The sequence below is a fragment of the Grosmannia clavigera genome (assembly GCF_000143105.1).
Source record: "Grosmannia clavigera kw1407 unplaced genomic scaffold GCSC_144, whole genome shotgun sequence".
NCBI classification, from domain to species: domain Eukaryota; kingdom Fungi; phylum Ascomycota; class Sordariomycetes; order Ophiostomatales; family Ophiostomataceae; genus Leptographium; species Leptographium clavigerum.
In genome coordinates, this window is record NW_014040797.1 from 136,906 (window position 1) to 157,262 (window position 20,357).

The 20,357-nt window shown below is 55.1% G+C and overlaps 6 protein-coding genes across 6 annotated transcripts; 4 read left to right on the forward strand and 2 right to left on the reverse strand.

Moving 5' to 3' along the window:
* Positions 1-4,202: 4,202 nt before the first annotated feature.
* CMQ_2599 (uncharacterized protein) lies at positions 4,203-4,990 on the forward strand (the record flags this gene model as incomplete). Its single annotated transcript, XM_014316677.1, has 2 exons — positions 4,203-4,239; positions 4,635-4,990. 2 exons carry the CDS (start codon positions 4,203-4,205, stop codon positions 4,988-4,990), a joined length of 393 nt encoding a protein of 130 aa, XP_014172152.1.
* A 2,623-nt stretch (positions 4,991-7,613) lies between these two features.
* On the forward strand, positions 7,614-9,029 carry CMQ_3224 (mannose-1-phosphate guanylyltransferase; the record flags this gene model as incomplete). The annotated part of the gene is made up of 4 exons (XM_014317302.1): positions 7,614-7,620; positions 7,790-7,833; positions 7,914-8,060; positions 8,133-9,029. The coding sequence occupies 4 exons, from the start codon at positions 7,614-7,616 to the stop codon at positions 9,027-9,029; spliced, it is 1,095 nt and encodes a 364-aa protein (XP_014172777.1).
* A 703-nt stretch (positions 9,030-9,732) lies between these two features.
* CMQ_3182 (glycerol kinase) lies at positions 9,733-11,628 on the reverse strand (the record flags this gene model as incomplete). The annotated part of the gene is made up of 3 exons (XM_014317260.1): positions 9,733-10,208; positions 10,264-11,270; positions 11,336-11,628. The coding sequence occupies 3 exons, from the start codon at positions 11,626-11,628 to the stop codon at positions 9,733-9,735; spliced, it is 1,776 nt and encodes a 591-aa protein (XP_014172735.1).
* Positions 11,629-13,238: 1,610 nt separating this feature from the next.
* Positions 13,239-15,874, forward strand: CMQ_2975 (lipase esterase family protein; the record flags this gene model as incomplete). Its single annotated transcript, XM_014317053.1, has 3 exons — positions 13,239-13,307; positions 13,373-14,305; positions 14,363-15,874. The coding sequence occupies 3 exons, from the start codon at positions 13,239-13,241 to the stop codon at positions 15,872-15,874; spliced, it is 2,514 nt and encodes an 837-aa protein (XP_014172528.1).
* A 408-nt stretch (positions 15,875-16,282) lies between these two features.
* CMQ_3260 (50S ribosomal protein 27) lies at positions 16,283-16,656 on the reverse strand (the record flags this gene model as incomplete). Its single annotated transcript, XM_014317338.1, has 2 exons — positions 16,283-16,414; positions 16,471-16,656. 2 exons carry the CDS (start codon positions 16,654-16,656, stop codon positions 16,283-16,285), a joined length of 318 nt encoding a protein of 105 aa, XP_014172813.1.
* A 401-nt stretch (positions 16,657-17,057) lies between these two features.
* CMQ_3043 (small nucleolar ribonucleoprotein complex subunit putatrive) lies at positions 17,058-20,254 on the forward strand (the record flags this gene model as incomplete). Its single annotated transcript, XM_014317121.1, has 2 exons — positions 17,058-19,991; positions 20,072-20,254. The coding sequence occupies 2 exons, from the start codon at positions 17,058-17,060 to the stop codon at positions 20,252-20,254; spliced, it is 3,117 nt and encodes a 1,038-aa protein (XP_014172596.1).
* Positions 20,255-20,357: the final 103 nt, after the last annotated feature.

A 20,357-nucleotide genomic window follows, 5' to 3' on the forward strand; every position in this document is an offset into this window, starting at 1 on the left:
GCATGGACACAACGCATACAGCGTGTACTAGTGAGAATAAGACCTCACCTCATTTCCCCCAGCGCTGGGCGAAGACGCAGTCTGGCTCCCTGCTGCCTCCGCCTTTCCGATACAACCTTGCACCCGCTTTTGTCTTTCTACGTCGTATACGCTGGCCGTCCCTGGCCGTCCCTGTCTCTCAATTGTACCGAGCAGGGCGTACGTCGTATGGCAAGCCAACTGCTGTAATTTGTGTGCGTCTTGTGCATATGCAATCCAACTTGTCGTTTTTAGTACGTGCATAAGCCTAAATAAAAAGGACCCTGGCGAGGGACAACGGCTCCGGACCATATCTTACAAATACGCGTAGTGTCTGTCGACGTAGCTGCTGGCAGGGCGACGAGGCATACGACGTATCTTGCTCCATAGACTCCGTTTGTATTGAAGCTCCTCTTGGTGGCCAGAGACTTAACGACATACTCGTATGCTCTCCGCTGCAAACAAGGCCAAGAATGGTCTCGAAGCCGGGTATCCAGACTGGTCCACCGCAACCAGACGGACCACCGGTGGCTCCTTCCCTCCCCTGTCCCGGAAGAAACACGACCGGCCGTGCCTTCCTCGGCCTCTGACGGATAGCTGCCACTGTGTGGTATGTAAGCGGCGCGCGTATCAGGTTGACAAAGCCCTACGACGTATCTTGCTCCGTACACGACGGCAGTTGCAGTGGCTGGTACGAGTACGAATACACTCGTACCTGCCGTCGCCTTGCCATGTTCTGCAACGGGGTGGATTGATTATGTGGTCCGTCCAGAATGCTGTTGCGAGCAAGTACCGATACATCCTTGCATTATTGTTTTTTCTCGTCATTATTTCCTCGCCGGCCCCCCACTTTGTCTGCCTGCCCCTCCTCTCCACACAAATGGCCTTTTTCTCGTTTTACCGCCATCGATGTACGGAGCAATACTACATTGTACGGAGTACTCCGTGTTCGTACGTCGTATGTATACACTTCGTAGCATTCAACTAAGTAACAGAGCAACGACACAACACAATCTATGCCAGATTGCCCTTTCCCAGTCAAGCAACATGCCGGCATAGTAGAGCTGTTATAAATTAACCTCTTGGTCCATGAAAGTTCGAATGTACCAGTACTCCGTAGTAGTTATAGCAGACCGGCTAAAGGGCCTGCCTGTTGGCTGGTCGCCGCTTCCGTCGTAACAGCAAGCAATTGAGGCCAGCCATGACAGAGATAAACTAAAGCTAGTTTCAACAGTTTTAAGCAATTAATCCAACAAGACCACAAATCTCACTCCCTTTTTTTCCCTCTACGGGTTCATTGTCGACACAAGCAGCGTTGCCAACGCATCGTGCATGAGATGAGGGCTGCCAGTCTTCCCAGTGGCCCGCAGATGCAATTTCGCCTCCCATCGACGCCTCCTCCTCCATTCAGAAGCCGCCAATTGCACCGTTGACGCCAACGGTCATCCACACATCGCCATGTAAGGGTTCGCCAGCCTCTATCCACTGTTCATGCAGCTCATTTTGGTCCTTCACCTGTCGAAGTCGACTACCTCCTTCTTCTTCCTACTCCCTTCACCGACTTCGCGGTTCGCCTACGGCCCACATCCCACCAAGCCTACTATGTAGCTGCACCTCTGTCGGCAACCCTGGTCGTTTTGGTCATACCTTTGTTCGACCCCCCTCCCTTTGTCAACTTTCGTCTCCTCTTCGCGCCCGCGCCCTCTCCATACAAGTACATGTACGGAGTACGAAGTCCGACGAAAAAGCGCCATTCCGATGCTACTACACGCCGGGGCAACGTCGTAGGATTTTCTTCAGCACGCCTACGGAGTACGATACACATACCAAGCGCCTTGCTTCTCTGCCCCCCATGCTGCTTTAGCTGTTGCTCTAGCCCACAGCCCCTGCAGCCTCTTTGATTTGCTCGCCTTTCCTTTGCCGACTTACGGATGCGCTACTGACGACTTGGGACCTCTCACCCGGACTTGGTTTCGATGCTTCGATCTTGCTTCGCGGCTTCCGTGTCTTCTTGTGTGTCTGCTCGTCCACTTGACTGGCTCGCTTCTCATCTGTCGACGCATCAAATCAACGTGTGCGTATCGCTCACGATCAAGCCCTACAAGTACTCCGCAGGCCGAGAACAACGGCCCTGGCCATGCTGTGTGGACCTCGGGATTCTGCATCGTTACGCCTACACCTGCACGACGATTTCCCCCCCCTTTCATTGTCAGTTCCATTTATCAATTCTTCCCATTCTTTTTTGTTCGGTCTCTTTTTCCTCAACCCCCTTTTCCGCACTACCGTGTTTTATTTTGTCGAAAATCGCCGCCTTGTGCAATACCATGAGATGCTAACGTGGCCGGTTTCCAAGCAGCATTCCGTCCTGCTCACCTCGCTCCTGCCGCCCTCTGCTGCTACGTACGAGTACGAGCACGAGCAGAGTATGGGCGCTTCCAATACATGCGTGATGCATGCAGATTCCCTGCAACGACTGCCTCTCTCTGCCACGGCCTGCCCTTGGTTGCATGACAGGTGGAGAGGCCTGCTACCTTCCCTCTCTTCCGTACGGAGGACGGGAGCGTTATGCTCCGTCCGTACAGCATCCCACGAGTAGTTTTCCTACCGTGACCGCCTGCCAACTCACCATCCTCCATATCCGGCCCAGAATGCTTACCCAAGCATGGAGCGAGAGGTGTGGAGGCGACTCGGGAAAATCGCCCCAAAACAAGGTGTTTCTCCATCCGTCCCTAGCCAGCGAATTGAACGGCTTTCGAGAATAAACGGCGCAGATGAGCAGCACGCCGTCCGGTTTCTTAGCTCGCCTACAGCTCCGACCCCGAGCTTTCCCAGAAAAACAACCTGAGTGGCAGCTGGCCGGAAGATCGACCTTGGAACGTAGATGTCTGTCTTTGTTGTCCTGTCTGTGCCTGCTGGGTATCATGCTTCTCTCTCCATTGCGTCTCGCAACGCACAGCGTTGGCTGCTTTTGACCCGGTTTCATTTTGCCACCTCACTGCGCCTAGGCCTGCATGATATTTGCCCTCTGTTCGTATCGTCTGCCCTGTTACTTATGCCTCCCATTTACACCATTTGTAAGAAACGAATTTATCACCGTCTGTACTATGTATGAGTGCGAGTACTCCGTACTCTGCGAATTCTCCGTAGCTTCTATCCTGCCCCTACCACCCCCCCTGCTTTTTTTCCTTCTTGCCACCCCCCCCCCCCCCCCCCTTACCTTTCTCACCCCTCTCTGCATCTGAACTTACCCCCGGACATCGGTTCGCCAGACGGCAAACTGTGGTTGCTGTTCCCCTTGTCAGTCGGCGGGTATCTTGCTGGCTTTGGCCTCCACGCCAAATTGGAGACGCCGAAACTTATCGAGGAGATAGATCTTTAAGCCGGGTTTTGATGCGCCGCTGCTCCTCTACGAAATATTTCCTCCCCACCTCCAAATGCTGGGTGGAGCCTTCTAGTCTCGTCTGTTTTTATCAACTGGTAGAAGCAGCGCCAACACATCAACATGGGGCCACACTCGAGAGCCGCATCTCAACTTGCATCTTCTGTCCCGCTTGCTCTACGCGGTTTCCTTCTCTTCCTTCTACTTTGCTATCTAGCCGGTCCCGTCCCAGCCCCGCACTAAACCGGCTTTTTTCTGCAATAGAACACACATGTCTCTTTTGCTGATTCGAGCTATATATATATATCACCTCTGCTTGACGAAGTTGCATAACAGCCAGCCTTGAACTTTTGACACACCGCAACCACACGTTGGCATCCTTTCACCCTCTGCATGCACTCCTACTTGCTCTTCTCCTTGCACGAACAAAGTCATTTAACAGTGCCAAATTGCCCGTCGACTTTCGGACTTTTCTTCTTCCTCTGCCCTCTTTGCAGTATTGTGTAGATCAGGTTGCTCCTGACTCAGATTGAGCCCCTTGAAATCCTCTGTCCCAGGTCACAACAGCTGTTCGCCGCTAGCACATCCGCTCCAGGCATCAGTACATTGGCCAGATCCATATCGAAACTTTGCCCTCTGTTATTTGCACTCTTGTTGTCGATACTGTCGCGTTTCTGGGAGACTTTCGTGATTTGACGCCGTTGAGGCTTGTTCTTGGGTCCTTTTTTCGAGACTTAGTTCTTGGCTACCTACCCGTCTGGAACTCTGGACTTCTCACACCACGGAGTCAAACAAGACCGACAAAATGAGCGGTTTCGGCTTTTATATGCAGTACCTGGAAAGTAAGTGTGCCAATGCTAGTTGTCGCCCTGTCATCGACCATCTTGATTTGCTTTTTACATTTGTGGCTGCAACACACCGCCGGGCCTTCTGTGCTTGCTTGAAGCCCTATGCGGCTGAGACAGTGGGAGCCTAGCAGCGTTGTCTGTGTCTTTGTACAGAGCTGGCGGGGCACAAGTGCATTTGTGTCGTTTTTGCTGTCCGTGTCTCATGTGCATGTGGCAAACGTCGTCACACGGTGAAGGGGGTCCAACCTCGAACGCACCTCAGGCTGCAGCGGGCCGATTTTCTGATGTGTCCGTGTCAACGGCTTGGCGAAGTGCATGGGCGATGGTGGAATGGCATCACTTTCGGGAGACGTGGGTTTTGGTGCTAACCTTGCTCTTCTTCTGTCTAGGTCTTTGCCGTCGTCGAGGTTGGCGGGACCCCATGTATGAATGTTACCAGGACCACAATGGCTTCACTTGCTTGGTGTTGGTGAACGGACGCGAATACCAAACGGATCTTGCCTACGAATCAGACATGCTGGCCCAGGAGAACGCCGCCATGCGGGCTTTCATGGTCTGCCGCAACTTTTCGGTCAACGGAGGTATGCTGGCCCGCAACGGAATTGTCCAAGGGCTTCCTGCCGACGAGAGCAACCGCAAGCAGAGGAGGGGACGTCAGGCGTCGTCCAGCCACGCAAAGCCCAGCCAGAACCGCAGATCGTCGGGCACCCATTCCAGCAGCTCGTCCACTGCTTCTTTCGAATAGGCAGTAGGCGGGTGCCTGTGCCAGCGATCCGGCGATCAGAAATACTCCGAGTTGAGCACGAGCCGTGGATCATGACCTGGAGGACCACCTGGATTATCCATCTATCAATGACCGAAGGCTCGATGGCAATCGGGAGAGAATACCTGGAGGATGCTTTTTTCCCCGGGCTGCCGCGACGTTTGATCTGTGCTTGCCATTCTTTTCCGCCGGTCTGGATACGAGATACTATGCCGGGCTTCTACCGAGGGTTTTCTACTCTGCGTCCAGTTCTCGTCTTATCCCCTCTCTCGCGCTGTTTCACATAAGCGCTCTCTTTTCTTTCCTTGTTCTGGCCTACGATACAATACACCTTCACACCATGCTTCACGGCAATTACGACCTTCCGAGAAATATCCGTTAGCCATACTGCTATTCCAAAGGCAAACGGGTGGAATATAACGAGTTATGACAACGACAAAATTCGCAAACAAAAGCACTTCGCTGTTGGCAGGATACTTGCATTTTTATACTAGCTTTTTATGACGTTACGACATAGACATGGCCCGTCAGCGACCTCTGCACATCCTCATTCTACCAAGAATAGCTACCCTTTTTTATGCCTTTTTTCTGGTTCCACCGGGCCTGCGTTTCTGTGTCTTGCTCACGATGGGCACATTTATAAGTGCTTGGAAAGGCCCCTTTGCAGTGAAGCCGATACACAAACGAAAAAATCCCATGTGTTCAAATCATTCTTTGTGCCTGGAGCTTGGTTTCGCAATATGCCCCATTTTACGACCCTACCTGAATTAGATGTCCAGCGATAAATCCAACCTAAATACGTTTATTTGTTTTCGCTTTGCCGCATCGTACTCCGTAGAATCTTGTAGTTCCTAAAAATGTTGCTTATTGTGCCCGCCTGGTAGTGGCGAGGCTCTCCATTTACAGTTAGTCAAGTCTTCTTGTCTTGAGATACGATTGGTCTTTTAAAATGCTACTGCTCCATTCACACCAATCAGACAGGCTGAGACATCATTCGTACACTGAGCATTAGGCCGTTCGGGGTATTTCACGATACATCGGACCAAGGCTGTGATTATGACGGAGCATGAAGATGTGGAGTTTCGCTCTGGCCCGCAAGCTTTGCCTGCCGAGTCACGTCTCGCATGGATTTTCTGACACATGTGAGGTTCAGGGCTGCAATTTTCTGACATTTACGGAGTACTCCGTAGTTTCGGCATCACCCAACGAGGCTGAGCCCATTCTCGGCCTTTACCGGCGTAACCTATATTCTTTCGCCCCCCAGACGTCCTCGAGCATGTAAGACACGAGTATCTTACAAAGACAGAGGACGGTTGGCTCAAGCCAACAACTGCGCCATTAGTTAGTGTTGCCCTCGAGCGGGAAGCAACCCAAGCTTTGACAACTGATCGTCAGGGGGGGGGGGCGATTCGTACTCCGTAAGAGCAAAAACACGCAAGAGGCTCTTCCCCGCCTCGAGCAGCCACTAAGGGAAAAAATGATGCGCAGAAATTGTCGTGTGCGCGTTTCCATTCCACGGGATGAGAATACGAGGGACACCTGTTGTACGTAAGATGTGTGTGCCCACACATACGACGTACTCGTACCTGTAACTCGTAAGATGCGCATTGCTCGTACTGCGGCCGATATCCTGATCGGGCGCCGAAATTTCAGTGGTAATTTGCAAAGCAGAAAAGCCTGGCTCGTGTTGGCATTCACGTGCAGTGATTGGCCGCCCCACTGCGCCGGTCAAGGGTCGCAGCTCCCCCTTTATTACGGAGCTCCCATTAAGCACACCTTCCCCTTTATTTCGCACAGTTACTCCGCCGCACTGAAAAAAATTTGGCTGTTTGGGGCAAGGACGACGAGGACGAAATGCGTGCTCACAGGTGGCGTTTTCATCATACATACGGATACTCCGTAGGCCAGAAGTCCCCCATGCAGGCCCCACTGTAGCGAATCTGAAGAGGGGATAGGGACAGCATGTGCTATACTCCGTACGGAGTACTCCGTACCACGTAGGACAGCGCACAGCTTTGCTGAGCCACACCAACGCCTTGCGCCACAGCCCGAAGGTATCTTGTGAGCGAGATACGAGAGCTAACATGCCTATTTACGGCCCAACTTTGCCCCTTTCAGCTTAGAAAAGAAGGAAACCTGTCCTCTCTAGGTCTGGGCATTGGGCTCCTCGTGTTTCTGTCCTCGCTACTTTTTGTCAAAGGACTCTGCAGCTGTTTGACTCGACCATTTCTGATTCTTCGAGTCTCGTTCGGATCATTTAAAATTAGTACGAGTACCCGCACTGTATCTTAACCTCTTTTGACCATCTGGCTTTATCGTGCACTACCCAACTGCCCACGAGTCAGGAGGCGATTCGTACCCAGCATTTTTTAGTGCTATCCCTTTCTTCCCCCTCCCTTTCCCTCGCCTTTCGATCTTCGAACTCCATTTCGCGATTTCGCGTTCCTACTCCATTCAAACCACATACCTGTCTACCAGCACTCCCTCTTAACTCAGCTTCACGTCCTTCACCTTTGCTTTTCGACGCTCGTTATTAACACCGCTTTTCCAAACAGCTTTCCTTTGTCTCCAGACGAAGTATCAATAATATCACCAACCCGCTAACATGAAGGGTACGTCTGCACGCAACGCGAGAGAGCTTGAAGCTAGTGGTCGCTTCCACGGCCACGACGGGGTCTTTGTTTGCTCAGCGTCGCTGCCGGTCTGAGAGGTGTGCGCCTACGGCTGGCCACTCGCCGGCCTCTTGTGAATTACCCGCTGACGTGGTCTCATCTTGTGCAGCCCTTATTCTCGTCGGTGGCTTTGGCACCCGTCTGCGGCCTCTTGTATGCAACCCACTTCTATACTTTGTTGAGATTGTGAACAATCGTGCCCGTGACTGACTCGCCATCTTCCCCGCTCGCAGACTCTCACCCTCCCTAAGCCATTGGTTGAGTTTGGCAACAAGCCGATGATTGTGCACCAGATCGAAGCTCTCGCCGCCGCAGGAGTGACCGATGTCGTGCTCGCCGTCAACTACCGGCCGGAGGTCATGGAGGACCGCTTAGCTCAGGTGCGTTCTGCTGTTGCAATAGGTCACGAGAAGAGGACAACACATGGCTAACCTCACAATGGGACTGTCTAGATCGCCGAGGAATATGGCGTCAACATCACCTTCTCTATCGAGACAGAGCCTCTTGGCACGGCTGGTCCGTTGAAGCTTGCGGAGAAAGTGCTGCTCAAAGACGATTCGCCTTTTTTCGTCCTCAACTCTGATATCATCTGCGATTTCCCCTTCAAGGAGCTTGCTGCCTTCCACAAGGCACACGGCGATGAGGGTACCATCGTGGTCACCAAGGTGGAGGAGCCGTCCAAGTACGGCGTCGTTGTTCACCGGCCGAACCACCCCTCGCGTATTGACCGCTTCGTCGAGAAGCCTGTCGAGTTTGTCGGCAACCGCATCAACGCCGGTCTCTACCTTCTCAACACGTCCGTGCTCAACCGCATCGACCTGCGGCCGACGTCGATCGAGCAGGAGACTTTCCCGTCCATGGTCAGCGACGGCCAGCTGCACTCCTTTGACCTGGAGGGCTACTGGATGGACGTCGGCCAGCCGAAGGACTTTTTGACCGGCACCTGCCTGTACCTGACCTCGCTGACCAAGAAGGGGTCCGAGCTGCTGACCCCGGTGTCTACCCCATACGTACATGGAGGAAACGTGCTCGTGGATCCTACAGCCAAGATCGGCAAGAACTGCCGGATAGGCCCCAATGTGACCATTGGTCCCAACGTTGTGGTCGGCGACGGTGTCCGGTTGCAGCGCAGCGTGCTGCTGGCCGGCTCCAAGGTCAACGACCATGCCTGGGTCAAGAGCACCATTGTTGGATGGAACAGCAAGGTCGGTCGCTGGGCCCGGCTGGAGAACGTGACCGTTCTTGGCGATGACGTCACCATCGGCGACGAGATCTACGTCAATGGCGGCAGCGTTCTGCCGCATAAGAGCATCAAAGCGAACGTCGATACGCCTGCTATTATCATGTAACCGACGCTCGTTGGATTGTTTGATCGACGGGTGGCTAGTATGTGCTGGACCGACCATGATCTTTCGCGCACTCTGTCGCCCAGGAAGAGGACACATACCCTCTGCTTTCCTTGGGCGATACTTCTTCTTTCAACGCAAAAAACGATACGGTTTATATAATCTGCGTCTATAAAAGGGCGACATTCTCTCCATATTCTTTGATATTTGAACTATTTCTACGCACACTCTTCATCCACGCCTGAATTCTTTGCTACTTCCAGTCCTCGCTGATTCTTTTGCGTGCTGCCTTGCTCTTTGCCCTGGCCTTTTTTGTGTGGGAGAAATTCGAAGCATGACTCCTTTATTACAAAACAAAGATCCGGGATGGGTTGGAGCCGGGTTAGCAAAAGCACCCGATCAAGCATGTGGTGCCAATACAATCACGGCGGCATAGCTGTTCAATACCCCCCCCCCCCCAACGAAAACCGCACCAAGAAGTCAAGTATTGTACCTCTAAAAACCTCCTGAAGTCAATGAATCGACTTTGCACGCCACCACATTTCGTCTCGCATTTACTTATGACGCCAAATAGAAAGACATACTATTGTATCCTACATCACGCTAACCTGTTCTACTTGCGTTCTAATCTTGGTTCTAGTGTCATACGACATCATGCCTGTGGCTTTGGTTGCGAGGACGTCCTGGAAACTCGTCCTATCCGGACTCAAGCTGCCGCCTTGTCTGCCTCGTCTGCCTCGTTTGCCTCGTCTGCCTCGTTTGCCTCGTCTGCCTCGTTCCGCACCCAGCCTCGGCTCATCTCCACAGCCTGTTCCCACTTGCGCACCATGCGTGCAAACTGCTTCCGGTCTGGACTCGGGTGGAAAATACGGCGGCCAGTGCGGTTGATCTCCCGGAGATCTTCCAGCTTGTTCCACACGCCCGTGGCCAGCCCGGCAGCAATGGCGGCTCCCAGCGCCGTTGTCTCGCGCATAGCTGGCCGGTCGACGGGAATACCAGTGACATCTGCCTGGGTCTGCATGCAAAGGTCGCTGTTGGACAGGCCTCCGTCGACAGCCAGGCTCTCCAACCGCTTGCCGCTATCGCGCTCCATGGCGTCCAAAATAGCCTTGGTCTGGTAACAGGTGGCCTCGAGTGTGGCTCGTGCGATGTGGCCCTTGCTTGTGAATTGCGTTATGCCGACTGCGATGTGGGTTAGTGAGTGTGGAGAAGACGAGGGGTTGGGGCTGAAACGTACATAATGTGCCCTTTGCATCGTCGATCCAGTATGGGGCAAAGAGGCCGCTAAAAGCCGTGACAAACACGACGCCGCCATTATCTTCCACAGACTCGGCCAGGTCGGTGATCTCGCTCGACTCGGTGGCGAAGCTAAGGTTGTTCGTCAGGAATTTGACGCCGGCACCGGCCACAGCGATACTACCTTCGAGGGCATAGATGGGGGGGTGACCTTGGCCAAAGTCGTAGGCCACGGTAGCCAACAGACCGGAGCGGGAAATGACGGGCTCTGTGCCGACGTTGTACAGCAGGAAGCACCCGGTGCCATACGTGTTCTTGGCCTGACCTGGGTGAAAGCCACACTGGCCAACGAGGGCGCTCGACTGATCACCGAGACAGCCGGCGATGGGAATGCCGGCCAACACGCCTTCGGCAATGGCGCCAAAGGCCTTGGCATCAGACGAAGGGACGATCTTGGGTAGCTGCACCTTGGACCGGTCGATGCCGAAGAACTTGAGCAGAGAGTCGTCGTACTGAAGAGTTCGAAGGTTCATGAACATGGTACGACTGGCATTGGTGCTGTCGGTGACATGCACAGGTTTGCCGTTGTTGCCCTTTGCGCCACCGTTGAGTTGGTAGATCAGCCACGAGTCGACGGTGCCAAAGGCCAGACGGCCAGCATCGGCGGCCTCGCGCACGGCATCCACGTTCTGGAGCAGCCACGACAACTTGACGCTGCTGGGGTATGTCGACAAGGGCAGGCCGCACAGGTCCAGCAGTTTGTCGGCGTCGGGGCGCTTCTTGAGCTCTCGTACAAGGGCGGCTGTGCGCGTGTCCGGCCACACGACTGCGTTGTAGAGCGCTTTGCCCGTCACGGTATCCCATACAATGGCGGTTTCGCGCTGGTTCGTGATTCCGACGGCGCGGATGCGCGACTTCTGGTGACCCAAGGCAGTGAATTTACGCATGGCCTTGTCGATGCAGTGGTTCACGGATGCAAGGAGCTCCATGGGATTCTGCTCGTGCCATCTGAAGGACATACAGTCAATACGATGTCGGTATCATGTCCGGTACTCGTCCAGGAAATAACTTACCCTGAATTTGGGTACAGGTTCTCGAATTCAAACTGATGGCTCGCAACAGGGACACCGTTACCATCAAAAATGATGAAGCGGGACGATGTTGTGCCCTGGTCGATGCTGCCCACAAACCATTGCTCCTTTAATTGTTCTCCGGTGCGTTCAAGATCACGGGGCAGCTGGGGCTCAGACTCGGTCTCGACTTGGTTTTCGACCTGGATCACGGATGGCTCTTCGTCATCTTTGATCGTGCTATTGACAGGCCGGTGCGCCAACCGGGCTTTGATTGCGTTCGCCACGGAGAGCATGATAATCAAGGACCGTGATGAGAGACGGAATTTGATGCAGTGACGAGGGTTCGGTGCACAATATGAGGGCTGACGCAATAGCACGGAAGTTGAAGGACTTCAAGACGAATTTGAAGAATGTGCTGTCGACTTAAGAAAAAGGGCAGACGCTACTTTAGTATGGCTGAGCTGGAGAACAAAGCAGTGCTGAAGATACGTGCTAGAGACAAGAGACAAGATGTGGAAGAAGACAAGAAGGATTGAGAAAGACAACCATTCTTTCGGCTCTCTTTTCTAGTCTTTAACTACCTATATACGGCAGCTTGTGTGAGCGGCAAGCTGGAAAGGAAAGGAGGCCCCATTCGTGTATCTGGACGCCGTGCCTTCCGTTTCTATCCTACACACAGAACAAAGCTTCGGTCGTCATGTGCGTACCTGAGCCCCAAGTCCCCGTCATCGTTCGCCGCGACGCGAAGCTAGCCATTGCTGCGATTGGCGGAAATACTGGCTAGTACGGGGGCGCTGGGAGGACTCCACAGATCAAGCTAAGCCGCTCAATGCAATGTTGTGTTTGACACTGCTTAATTATATAAATGACAAACCTAACTGACTCGCTTTTCTTCCTCTGCGAAGGCTTGCTGTAACAAGCCGCTACGTCCGGCACTAGAGAAGGGAGAAGGCCCATTTAATGTCGTTTTGGTGGATTCCTGGATTCCAGAATGTTCAAGCGCGATGGGGCAAAAGCCCTCGCGACTTGCGAATCTATCTTTTATGTCCCCCTGATTACAGATACCCGGAGTATGTACGGAGTAACTTACGTGGCTTCCCGTCAGCGGGGATACGGAGTATACGGATTATACACGGAGTATGGGGAGGGCTTGACACTGGATGTCGAAAATAGTGACTGGGTCTAAGGATCTGGGCGAAGAAGGAACGACAGCATGGAGCCGGATAGAGATACAAGTTGATAAGTACATGACTGTAAAACTGACCGCTCAACTGCATATCTCGGTCTATTCGGCCACGGCGCATGTGCCATATACGCTTGTTTTCTGCTTGGGTGTAAGCCCTGCTGCACAATGACGCAAACGCGTTCATTAGCGAGCAGGAATTCAAGGGTGTTTGGCTGTGCCTGGCACATGCTCTCTGCACTGCTGGATCTGCCGGATGACTAAGCCAGATCGTGCCTTAAGTACTCGGTACATTGATAAGTACTCGGTACATTGAGATAGGCAGCTACTGCATGCAACCTTCCGTCGCGAGTACAGCAGCAGCTCCACCCATACGGAGCCAATGATGGACCTGCATTAATGGCAGAAGTTGGCAGCACTGCCAACGGTCAGACTAGCAGATGACATCACAACCCATCTCGATGTGGCTTCAATCCAACAAGTTGGAAACCGATGGCATGCAAAGTTCTGTGAGCAGCTCACTGCCAAGGTTCTAGGCACAAAATTGGATTTGGCGGGTCTTCGATAGTATCGGTATTCCTCCCCCTTTTACAGGAAATTGCGATTTGGCTTGAATGCAACAGTTTTGATTCTGCACCTCTTTGGGCTCGTTGGGCCTCCTTGTCGGCTCGCGTCTCTTGTCGTCTCGTCTCCCGTCTTTGTCCCTCCCAGCCGCGCACAATGGTCCTCAATACAGCCACGGTATCTCTGGCGGTGACGCCGACAATCGTCTCGACACTGCTGTCTCATGTAGGCATCTTGGATCCCAGACTAAAGGTTTGGATCTTTTCCGGAAGCTGACCCGGCCTGTTTAGTATCTCAAGCGGAAGCCGTTGAGACAACGGCCAACAGCACACCTATCCTACGATGAAGGACTCCATCTGATACGGTCTTTCCTGGTGTACGCATCCCACCACACGGTCGAGGAGGTGCAAGCCTTTACGGCCCAATGGGTGCCACATCCACAATGGGTTCGCGTCGAAGAAGTCACCGTGCCCGATGACCAGCTGTTGCACGCGGCCACCTTTCTGGAGGAACAACTCGGCCCAGACGGCATCCGGAAAGTCGGCGGGCGGCAGTGGTGGCAGTGGCGGAAGCCGCTCAGCCCGCTGCGGGCAGAATGGATCGAGATGCGTGCCGACTACAGCGAGCGCAAGAAGCAAGCTGTGCCGCTGAACCGCGTCATGTTCTACGTCCATGGCGGTGCTTACTTCTTTGGCAGCGTCGACGAGCACCGGTACCAGATGCAGCGACATGCCCGCAAGCTCAAGGCCCGCGTGTTTGCGCCTCGTTATCGTCTGGCGCCCCAGTTTCCCTTTCCTTGCGGCCTGCAGGATTGTCTTGCTGCGTATCTGCATCTGCTCACCCTGCAGGATCCTAGCACCATCATCATGGCTGGCGACTCTGCCGGTGGAGGCATGGTTCTCTCGCTACTCGTAATCATGCGTGACCGCGGTATTCCGCTGCCGGCTGGCGCTGTGCTGATCAGTCCTTGGGTTGACCTGACGCACTCGTTCCCCAGCGTCGCCGAAGATTGCCCTCTTGACTACATCCCTCCGTACGGGTTCCACCAGAAGCCGTCGATGTCTTGGCCGCCGCCGACGGAAGCCGACTTGGTGGAGATGGATCGGCTGAGCGGCAAGGCCTCGGGGAAAGCGAGCGATCAAGAAACCCCAGCCGACTTCCAGGTCAACCGTCTGACTTGCATGGTTGACGGAAAGGAGGTCCACATCAACGAGCAGATACAGGTGTGTATCCGACGACGAAGCCTTGCCGTCCTTCGTTAACTGACACGACATGCACAGATGTACACGACCAACGAGCTGCTGGCGCATCCTCTTGTCAGCCCCATCATGCAACCGACTCTGGGCGGCCTTCCGCCTCTTCTGATTATGGTCGGTGGCGGCGAGCTTCTTCGCGATGAACAGATCCATCTTGCGCACAAATGTGCGGATCCGGCAAAGTATGCGCCCAGCGCAGACACGCTCGACGAGCAGACGCGGGCTGCCATAGCCCAACACAAGCCCACAGACGTCCAGCTGCAAGTCTGGGACGATCTCTGCCACGTGGCTCCGACACTGAGCTTCACGCGCCCGGCAAAGTACATGTTCCGGTCGATTGCCCAGTTTGGCGTCTGGGCCCTTGCACGAGCCCAGAAGACGGAAATGGAACTTGCGGAAGACGACCAGATCTCGGTCATCTCCACGTCCGGGTCCGATTCAGACACTGCGAGGGGGAGCGAAGTCCAGAGCAGCGGGAAAGACAGCGCGAAGAGCAAGCCGGAGTCGAGCTGGGTGCAGGTCGGCAAGGCAGGCGATCCGCTGCCGCCGTTCAAGGCACACATGATCCGACAGTCGGTCACCCGACACGGCGACGTCTTTCCGCTGGCAGCGGCCTCGCAGCTGCCGGGATGCACCATGGCCATCGAGTCTGTCGGCATTGTGAAGAAGGGTCCTGTGGGTAAGTGGCTGCAGGCAAATCAGCAATGGGGCAACCGATACTCCGGGGACATTGCCAAGGTGCGCAAGAGGCGCCTACGGGATGCTGCGGTGGGATTCGAGTCGTTTGGGCCGGGAGAATGTCCACCTCCAAGCGCACTCGCCGGCAGACGGAAGATCGGCGCTGTCATGGCGGAGAAGAAGCCACCAGGGCGCAGTCACGGACTTGCTCTGTGGTCCATGTGGGGATCGAAGCACGACGAGACGACGGTGGCGCGACAGCTTCAGGCAGGCGAGAAAGCAGAGACGCTGACGGACAAGGCAACACGGCCCCGAGACAGAATCCACAGTCGATCTCGACGCCGTGTCGTCCACGATGAGAGCCAGGCCGAACAGGCCGAACAGACCGAAAAGGCCGAGCAGCACGACGACGCCAGCAGTGGTCCCAGCGACGAGAACACGCCTCTGGCTGGGCTGCTTGCCCTCCGAAAGGCGGAAAATGCGAAAGCCGAGGGGGTTAAATGTGGCACAGAGCAGGCGGCCACGGGACCCGAAGGAGCAGCAGGAGCAGAGATGCTGTCGCCTAACCGTGATCCTGCTACGGGAGTCGCAGGAAAGCGGCCGTTTCTCGGCGGCATCGCCCTGCCATTCTCGCTGAACAAGAACGCAGAGACGGCGAGCATGGTCACGCTCCAGTCTGTCGACCCGTTGACGTCACCGTCATCAAATAGGAACAGCTGGTTTACCGGCCATCCGACATCACCGCTGGCCAACGAGTTCAAGAACGGTGAGGGGGGTGAGGGCTTGGCAGCGAGACCACCGATAGAGTCATATGTCACAGCAAGTGACGTTCGAGCGGCAGTCGCTCAGACGGCATAGCGATCGCTTTGTTTATTTTATACTGTCCTTTGTACTGTTTTTTTATTTGTCTACCCCTGTTCCTTCTCCTTTCTCCTTCTCTCTTGTTGTTTCTTATCTGGTTTTCTCTCCTTTCTCCATTTATTTTGTTTCACCTACACTCTCTCTCCATTTCCTATCTTCTTCCCTTCTCTTCTTGTCTTCATCCTTTTGCTTCTCATTTTTAGGCTCAGTTTGTTGGATATTATACTTTGCATAAGCCAGCATAAATCAAAATTGAAATGCAGATATAAGTGCTTATTGGACGTATAAAACCACAATGGTCTGTAGCCTGGGGTGCATAAATTCGTCAAGACATGTGCCTTTACCTAAATGCCTGTTCCGTCCGTAAGAATCGTTCGTCTATCGAACACCAGAGCAGACCGTCCCTCAATCCAGCCCGTTTTCTGCCTTCCACCGTGCTAGATATGCTATGGGACTCCGCGGGCCTGCGTTATCCTCTTCGGAGCCGGGGTACACACCGAATGTTGGCCGGATGCGTTTTGTGATAAATGGAGTGAGCTATGCACAAGTTAGTGGGTGTAAAGACGCTCAGATTTGATCAAAGGCGGACATACCTTGAATTCGGTCAGGCCTGGCACCACGTAGGTCCGGACCTTTTCGTACTCGATGACGTAGCCACCGCGCTTTGTGTGGCGACCCATGGAGCCTGTACGTGTACCCTTGTAGTATCCCTTGTTGATGTCTTTGACCGTCAGCCGCAGCTTGCGGTACGGCCGCAGCAGAATATCAGATGCCCTCATGGTGAAAGACGAGAGCGGGAATGTGGTGGTGGAGAATCGTCGGAGCCTGGCGTCGTGATATAGGTGAGATAGACAGTATTACTGTCGTTTCGCCTGGCCAATTGACGGTAGGAGTTAGTCTAATTCAAAACAGTTCGTCAGACGGAGGTGGTTGTAAAAGCCAATCGTGGAGGCTTCGCTTGCTCTCTTCGTGCACCTTATTTTTCTTGGTTAGATGATGTCGTGAGAGCCCCATATTTCCACAGTCACCGCCTTTCTGCCAACATAATGATGGCCATGCAAGTGGTGGCAGAAACAGAACCCCACTAAAAAAAGTCTACCTGCAGGGGATTTGAAAATTCTGGTGTACATCTACGACAGCAATACGGCAGTAAAGCGAGAAAGGCATATATTTTCGCACAATGTCGGGACGCCAGGCACACGGAAGGCCCTTGCTGCAGCAGCCGGGGTCTCGAAAAAAGAACATTCAGAGAGGCGGACCGAGCAGACCGGCCAGGCCAGTCAGAGCAAAGACTGGGCGAGTCGACGTGCTTGCGTTGGCCGAGAAGCAGGTGGGCGAGACAAAAAGCAAGGGAGTCCGTCTGCGGGACCTGGACATTGAGCGCGATCCGAGCAAGCGGCGACGCGGAAACGAGGAGGACGAGGAGGAGGACGAGGCAGACGATGGCGGTCGCGATGGCGGTGTTTCGAAGCGTCGGCGGCGCAACGAGGAAGAAGGAGCTGGAGATGAGGAGCGGGCAGACGACTCAGACAACGAGATGCAGAGCGACAGCGATGGAAACGAGTGGCACGTCGGTGTTGACAGCAACGACGATGACTCGGAAATCGACAGCGACGAGGCCTTTGGGGAGAGCGACGACGAGATGTTTGATGGGTATGCATTCGGGCGAAGCTCGTCGGCATCGAAGAGCAAAAAGAAGAAGCGGTCCAAGGGCGGAGACGAGTCGGAAGAGTTTGACGAGCCGGATGATTTGGGAGACGACGAGGACTCACTTGGCGAAGATGCCATCGATCTTGCTCAGGCGCTGGACCAGGTCTCTTCGGACTCGGACTCGGAAGAAGCGGCGGCCAGCAAGAAGAAACCGAAGAAGGCGGGTGGCAGGAAGGTGGGAGACAGCGATGCCGGATCGTCTGTCGACTCTGGGTCTATTGATTCGGAAGATGAGGAGGAGGAGGACGACAGCAATTCCGAATCCTCCGTATTGTCGGATGAGGAGGAGGAGGAGGACGAGGAGGAGGACGACAGCGATGCCAGCGATGCCAGCGACGAGTCGACGTTTGAAGAGCTGAAGAGCATGGCGTCTGCGTTTGCCGGCAAGAGCAAGAGTGACGAGGTGGCAGCCGGGTCTGGGGCTGGGCAGAACAAGGTCAGCCTCAGCGACCTGGGGCTGTTTGGTGTCAAGGATGCGCAGATGAAGAAGTCGCTCAAGCTGCTGGCGCGGGAAGAAAAGGGTGAGAGCGGCCCAAGCAAGAAGCTGGACGTGCCGCTGGCGCGGATCCATCAAGAGCGAATGCATCGCGAGGCGGCGGCAGAAAAGACGCACGAGACGCTTGGGCGGTGGGTGGACACGGTCAAGCACAACCGGCGAGCCGAGCACCTCTCCTTTCCGGTGGCCGGGGCGCTGGAAGGTACCGGGCTCGACTCTATGGAGCTGCGGCCGATCAGCCAGAAGACGGCGCAGACGGAGCTGGAGAAGACGATCTTGTCGATTATGCAGGAGAGCGGGCTAGAGCCCAGCGGCGGATCGTCGAAGAAGAAGAAGGGCGGCGTCAACGGCGACGGCGGTGGTTCGGAGGAGAAGGAGAAGTTGTCAGCTGAAGAGCTGAAGCAGCTCGTCAGCCAGCGGCGGCACCAGCGGGAGGTGCAGTCGCGAGAGCAGGCGCGGGCGCGGCGGATTAAGAAGATCAAGAGCAAGGCATACCGGCGGATTCACCGACGCGCGAAGGCCAAGAACGATGCGGCAGCGGCAGAACTGGAGGAAGGCTCAGACGTCGACTCGGAGGCGGAGCGGGAAGCACAGCACCGGCGACGGGCGATGGAGCGGATGGGCTCACGGCATCGCGAGAGCAAGTGGGTGAAACAGGCGAAGAACACGGGCCGGGCAGCGTGGGACGAGGATTTCCGGTCAGGGCTGGTCGACATGGCACGACGGGATGAAGAGCTGCGGCAGCGAGTGGCCAAGCGTGGATCGGACGACGAGAAGGAACAGGGCAACAGCGACAGTTCGTCGGACGAGGACGAGGACGAAGACGATGAGGCGTTCCTGGAGCGCACACGGGCTGAGCTGGAGAAGGCCGGCAAGGAAGCCGACAAAGGGCCGCAGTCGGCGCTGATGAACATTGGGTTTATGCAGAGGGCCGAGCTGGCACGCAAAAAGGCCAACGACGAAGCCGTGGCGGAGATTATGCGCGACTTGGACGTGAAGGATGACAGCGGCGAGGAGGATGCGAAAGCCGGAGACGAGGACGGCGAAGATGGTGCGTGGACTACGGTCGGCCGTCGAACGTATGGCGTGGCCAAAGCAGGCAAGCCGACGAAGACGGCAGCGAAGCGAAAGGTTGAGAAGGTGAAAACGGCAGAGGAGGCAGAGAAGGCAGAGAAGGCAGAAAAGGGTACAGAAGCCAATTCTTGGTTTCGGGAGGACACGATGGCAACATCAGCCAAAGGGGATACATGGTCCAGCAGCAAAGAGCCGGAATCGGGCGGACGACAGGCCAAGACGGAGGCGGCCGGAAAGCGAGCAAAAGCCCGGGAAGTTGTGACGTTGGGCAACGGCTTGGAGAATATGCTTGAGAGGACGAGTGAGAAGGAGGCGAAGCAGCCGAAGCAGCCGAAGAAGCAGCCAAAAAAGGAGACGACCGCGACGACCGCAGACGATTCGGACACGTCTTCTTCCGGCAGCAGCAGCAGCAGCAGTGACGAGGACGAAAACGAAGACGAAGACAGTGCTCGATTCGGCAAAGCCGGCGTGCGTGGCCGTGGCAGCAAGCCGGCCTTGTTGAATCTTCGTGTGCTGGAATCGGATCTGTTGCGCCAGGCGCTGGGCGACGACGATGCCGAGGCCGAGTTTGAGCGCGAGAAGCAGCGCGTGGCGACCGAGGAGGCCGAGGCAGCTGCAGCCGAGGCACAGGGCGGCAGCCGGAAGCGCGGCGCCGACTTTCTGCCTGGTTGGGGCAGCTGGTCGGGCGAAGGTATCAGCAAGCGGTCGGCCAAGCGGGATCAGAACCGGCTCGAGACCAAGACGGCCGCCTCCAAAGACAAGAAGCCCAAGCCGGTGGCCCGGCGTGACGACAAGCTGGAGCGTGTCATCATCAGCGAGCGGCGCGTCCAAAAGGTTTGTTTCTTCTGATCCGTTTTTCCGTTTGCTTCTGTTCTGTTCTGCTTCTGTGCTGACATAATGATGACATAATCAAGAACGCAAAATACCTCGCCTCACAGCTGCCGCACCAGTTTGAGACCAAGAACCAGTACGAGCGCTCGCTGCGTCTGCCCGTCGGCCCCGAATGGGGCACCAAGACAGCCTTCCAGGACTCCATCAAGCCACGCCTGCTGGCCAAGCAGGGTGTCGTGCTGCCCATGGCCCGGCCCCTGGTTTAAGGGGACTCACTGCCGTGGAACGTGGAAGGACAAAAGAAACTGGATTGCGCTGCTATGTTGGACTATATGCACGGACACCTATCGTACCTGTCGGGCTTGCCGA